General features: G+C 35.0%; 1 protein-coding gene across 1 annotated transcript in view; it reads right to left on the bottom strand.

Annotated features, from left to right (window-relative positions):
- Nucleotides 1-1012: 1012 nt before the first annotated feature.
- Nucleotides 1013-5807, bottom strand: part of LOC112465997 (LON peptidase N-terminal domain and RING finger protein 3-like) — a gene marked incomplete at its 5' end in the record, with an annotated part of 7466 nt that continues 2671 nt past the window's right edge. Inside the window, 5 exons of the mRNA XM_025033835.1 lie at nucleotides 1013-1301; nucleotides 1381-1477; nucleotides 1915-2109; nucleotides 4259-4381; nucleotides 5009-5127. Coding sequence (XP_024889603.1) covers nucleotides 1081-1301; nucleotides 1381-1477; nucleotides 1915-2109; nucleotides 4259-4381; nucleotides 5009-5127 — 755 coding nt within the window. The remainder of the gene's footprint in view (nucleotides 1302-1380; nucleotides 1478-1914; nucleotides 2110-4258; nucleotides 4382-5008; nucleotides 5128-5807) is intronic.

Genomic DNA, 5807 nt, shown 5'->3' with positions numbered 1-5807 from the left:
ATCGGTAACAAAAAATTATACACTTTATAGCACTCCCCGGAAAATTCTACCCCTGTTTAATCTACAATTCTTTGAAATTCGGTGAATTATTTCTCAAAAAATTAGAAAAATTAGAAAAACCGGTTTCCAGAAAATCGATAACAAAAAACTATACACATAGTGGCACTCCCCGGAAAATTCTACCCCTATTTCATATACTTTTGGTAAAAATTCGGTTCAGGGGTTTGGGCTGGGCGTTGATGAGTCAGTGAGTGAGTCAGTCAGTCAGGACATCTTCCTTTATATATATATAGATTAATTAATATAAAAATTGTAAATCCCCAAAGAGTAATGAAAGAATATTTCTAGACAATCAAGTACAATCATCGATATATTGCGGAGATAGAACGAAAAAACAACGAGTAGCGCGCTGCAAGATTATCGTTGACGTCGCTGTCCTCATCGTCATTAAATATAATACAGACGATCAGTAATGACGCCACGAACGCGGAAACTCGTGACGACCGCAAACAATCATTTCAATTCGCGGCATCGTCGTTAACAGCTAGAAAGCATTACGTCTCATTTATGGACAGGTGTTGTTGTGGAATCTTGCATCGATGTATTTCCCTGCCGAGCTTTTTGAGATCGAGAGCTCGTGAATAAGATTTTAAGATATAAATTCTTTGGAGAAAAATGTAAAATGCATCAGTTACATAAACATAAAGACCAACAGTCATAATACACAGTCATAACACTTACATAAATGCTAAGGCTGCAATGTGTAATGGTAGTAAAAAAATTAAAGCTGACTAATAATTTTGAATAGACAATTAACACTATTCTGTGCTTTGAAACTAAATGATGCAAAAGTTTAAATAATTTATAAATTATTTAATTAAGGATTATTGAGTTTTGTAATAAAATTTATAGAAAGAGATAAAGAAACAGAGATTTTTTTGCTTTATAAATTCGTTGATTCTATATCACCAGAATTTGATTTTGAAATCAAAATTATTCTAAATTCTTGATTTTTAATTTTAAATTGCTGCGTCAGAATAACAATACTGTTCAAAGCATTTCTATAAAATTAATTAACATTTATGTAAAAAGTTCTCTTACGTCAGCCAAAGACGTGACGCACAAGGGACAAGCCGAGGAGTAATCTAGGCAACGGTCCAGGCACATCCAACAATAGGTGTGACCACAGGATGTCGTGACAGGTTTCCAAAGTAGGCGGCAACATAAGATACAATCCAATTCTCCAGCGGTGCCGCTGGAAAGAGTTGGCAAGAGGATTTCGGCGGGTCTCGGTTCAATTCCTGCAAATAACGTCGTCTTAAGATATTTTTACGAATATAAAAAAAGTATACTCTTATATCCACGGGCAATAATACTTACTTTTCAACTTTTCTATATCCTGATATACACGATCCAAACATGCTTGTATCTTTGTAATTTGCGGCACAATGGAAGACCGAACTCTTCTGTTTATTGTCTGTAAAATAAAAAATATAGTAAATAATTAAGCTTGGAATAATTATGTAAAAGTTGAACAGATGATTAGAAATATATCGATATTTAAAATAAAAATAAAAATTTTAAAAATTAAATATTTCAAAGAATATAATAAAATATAATAAACAAATAATAAAATAAAAGACTGTTAGTACAACTTAAGATACTATTAAGTATTCATTTTACTGTTTGTTATTAATAATAATGACTGTGCTGTCGACGATACTGTACTTTTTACTCCTAATAATACAGATAATACTGTTAATGATAATGACAGTTACTGCAAAATATCTAATAGGCGCTTATCACATTTCTTAATTACTTATGTTAAGTGACATAATCTAACTTGAACCCTTTTTTGTTAAGTATAAAAAATATCTAACAAACATAAAATCAGGTAATTTTCGAAGAAAACACCTGTGTGAATTCTTCTTCGCCGCTGCTGTTGTCCTCGCAATCGGACCTGTTCAGGGCTACGCGTCGGCTACGCTTGGAATTCATTAGCTGATGACGATTCCTCGTGCGTGACGCGCTCTTCGTTAAACTATACGGCGTGCGTGACGACAGGACACTCTGCCGATACACCTTAGGTGACAGTACTCTGTGCAGAACCTGGAACACGACCATTTGGTAACATATGTATCAATCGAATAAGTTTGTACAAAATATAAACCACGCACTTGCAATTACCAAACCAAATTGATTTTTCCCCAAAATAAATTTAATATTGTTAATAAAATATTTTACATAAGATAAAATATAATATGAATTATATCCTAGAAATAAGTTAATTTAATTTATATACTCATTTTTGATACTCTTTATTGTGAGATATCTGATTTAAAAAAACGTGCTAATTTTTTAAATATTATATTAGGATTTATAGATAATTATCGAACTTTTCAAATCCCATTAAATGTACAATTATATTAAATATGTATAGAATAAGTACATGAAAAGGGTTAATGTATATATGCTAAGCTAATTTTAAACTAATTTTTGCCAAAAACGCAAAATTTTGCAAGATGCGAAATTTTTCCTGAATTTGGGTTCGAAATACAATAAATTATCATAAGAAGATAATTGAGTCGTTATTCCAACATAAGAACTCAACATTAATAGAACATCACAAATAAGGATTTAAACTTAAGGATAAAACTTTCGCTAACGATGTACAAATTCTACTTGTTTCTTCAATAGCACGTATTTCTTCCTTGACGTGTCCTATATATGAAATGCTTCTAATTGCAAGATCGCGACGGATATTCAACTGGTCGCTAAATCGACGCGATTAACGCATGAAATAACACGGTTGAGTAATCCGAGACGTTTTCGGACGATGAAAGTAAAAGTGCACCTTCCATAATGCGGACCCAACCAACGGATTCAGCGGCACGGGAAAAAATGATTCCCTGATCTTACATAAGTGGCGGTGCAGCTTGCATCAATGATTCTGCCATCGCTTATGTAATCGCTGTACGTTCGAAATTCAACACGCTCCGCTTTTTACATTATTTAGCTCAGTTCGAAATTTGACGCAATCTGTCGCATTAAATTATTTAATAGTTATTATACGCAATCGCATTTCTTCGAGCTTAGCAATAATATTTGCGTGACGCAATATTGCGAAACTTAATGACATCGAGTAGTTTCAAAGTTAAATATTGATCGGAATACGACATCTTATACTTATAGATCGGACATCAGGTTTACAATAAATTTTTAACAAGTTATGTCGGTTTTAACGATATATAAAAATTTCAGGGTAATTTAAGATACCGTTCAAATCTTTACGTAAGAAATTCTCCGCACAACAGAGCTGGATTTGCAGCGAGAAGCTTGTTACATGTATCTCAAGACGAGAAATTGATTAACAAATAAAGCTTCCCGAAAAGATGTGAATGAGAAATGTGCAGCACTTAAAAAATTCGACGTAGAAGAAAAGCATTTTGCATTATATACGAGAGGGTGAAAAACGCAGCGGGTGCGGGGCCGTGCGTCACACGCCGGAAGATCGATATATCGACGCCGTCGCGTGAAACAACACGTGGAAACACTGGAAACGGCGCGTTTGTTCACGAGAGTAAAATCAGTTCGCTCGCTTGCGCGAATGTGGTTATCGTTGCCCCTGGCGTGCGGGTCACTCACCTGACGACCATCGTATCGAGTCATTAAGCCTGCGCGGCCGGCAGCAGTCGTGCCGGAAACGCCGCGGCGCGCATTTCTTTTGTGTTGGTGATGCTCTCCGGATAGAGATGGATGCATTCGGTTCCCCGCGGCGCATTCCGCCAGTCGCGCGATAGCGATTGCTCCGCGAGGAACGTGGATCCCTTACCTATGATCGGGCTACGGTTCGTCTTATCTTTTCGTTTTTTGGTTTATAAAAATATTATGAGAACTGATAAATTTTTGTGTAACACGATTCGAATATGTTTGAAGTGAATCGAGTTTATGACTCGATGATTTTTTATTATTGAAAGATTTTCAATTACACACAATGCTATTTATTGGAAAATAATTGATGCTGCAGGTGCAGATAACCGATTAATTTTAAGTATATTCCAGTTTTAATGTTATCTAAAGTCATATTTCTTTAATTAATTATTATTTTTTAAAATAATATTTTTATTAATAATGAAACATACATATGTATTTTGCGAGTGTCTCGTAATTGGAACAAGTATTTCACTAACTTTTAATAATTTTTGATAATAAATTATTTTAGGTTATTTTTATAATAAAAAGCAATGAGAAAACGTACCTTAGTCAATTCATGACGCACAATTTGCGGATTTTTGTCAATGGCCACGCTAATGCAGAGAGCATAGAGCGCTTCTTCGTGTCTTCCAAGCGCCGATAAAGCGATCCCTCTTCTATAATGTCCCTGAAAATATAAAGTAAAACTATTAAAATTAAAATATTATAAAAAGTTTTGTAATAAGCTTTATTTCTAAATAAAATTTATGTGCCGCAATAATTTAATAATTATCTTTATGTCACACGTGCATGGAAAGTGGCCTATCACGCACGCGTCGCGTGCGTAATGGGCCACTTTTCACGCACTTGCAACATAAAATAGGGTATGCAACACGTGCGTGAAGTTGAAAATTCCCGGGTGCGGTGACCGGGACCGGTGACCGTGCGTCAACTCCGCACCCGTGAATTTTCATCTTCCAGCACTTGTTGCACAAATAACTATTATATAACAGTAATAAGATCATAATAAAATTTATACTATTATATGCGCGGAAATGTTAGTAAAATTAACGTTGCTACTACTACAACATATTTTACATATACATATGTCACAAATTGATAAATCAAAGGTTGAGATAAAGATAATATATTTTTAGATATTAGATTTTAATTAAAACATTTTGCCAAGTTGAAATTAGATAAAGGTTACTAAATCAAAATATATTTTGATTGAATGCATTTAGATTTAAAGCAGGCACGTTTTGCTGATACATGTACCGATATATATATAGGCTTTGGTCCTGTATTTCCTCACCTTGCTCCAGTCTGGCCGCAATCTAACTGCATAATCAGCGTCCGTGAGAGCGGCTAAAGGCCTATTCAACAGGAGCAAGACGTGAGCCCTGTTGCTAAGGTGGAGCGGGCTGTTCGGTGCTGAAACATGAGAAAACAAGCTCGTAGAATGCCTACCGAATTGCGAACGAGTTCTGGTTTGAAACGCCTTAGGATTTGTTCTGTGAGAAATAATTGGAATAAATTTATTCTATCCTGAAGTGTTTTAAAAGCAGAGCAGGTATTTGATCAACGTCAGTGAATGCTGTCTTATGACTGGTGACTAGCAGTATGATTCACACATTTCATATGGAACAATAAAGATGCAAAGTAGATATTTTGCAAATAAATTAATAAGTGCATATATTTGGTAGCGCAATCGCTTGTTCTGGCAAATTTTATTTATAATTTGACATATATTCATGGTTTGATGCAATAATATTACACACTTGTATGACATTTAAATCAAATGAGCATTCGAAAGAGCATTGGGTCATTGACGCATAACTCGATGCATATTTTGCATAAGAATGCATTTACGGACTTATTATCGTCTATAAATTCTGAGCGGTTTAAGAGTTTCTTTTTACGCGATTAGCAGTCTGGATTTGTTTAATTTCGTGGAAATTTGTCTCATAAAAAAGCGCCGTTTATTTGCGGCGAAACACATTTCATAGAAGCGATCGCGGACGATGCCATCGGCCGATGGAGGCGGCGTCGGCTCGTTCTCCGATAATGAACAACGCTATTTTATGAGACAAATGTCCACGAAATTAAACAAA

This window comes from Temnothorax curvispinosus, unplaced genomic scaffold (genome assembly GCF_003070985.1).
Source record: "Temnothorax curvispinosus isolate PA1 unplaced genomic scaffold, ASM307098v1 QBEX01015723.1, whole genome shotgun sequence".
NCBI classification, from domain to species: Eukaryota; Metazoa; Arthropoda; class Insecta; order Hymenoptera; family Formicidae; genus Temnothorax; species Temnothorax curvispinosus.
Note: the sequence above shows the minus strand (reverse complement) of the source record. Positions and strands in the feature narration are given on the sequence as shown.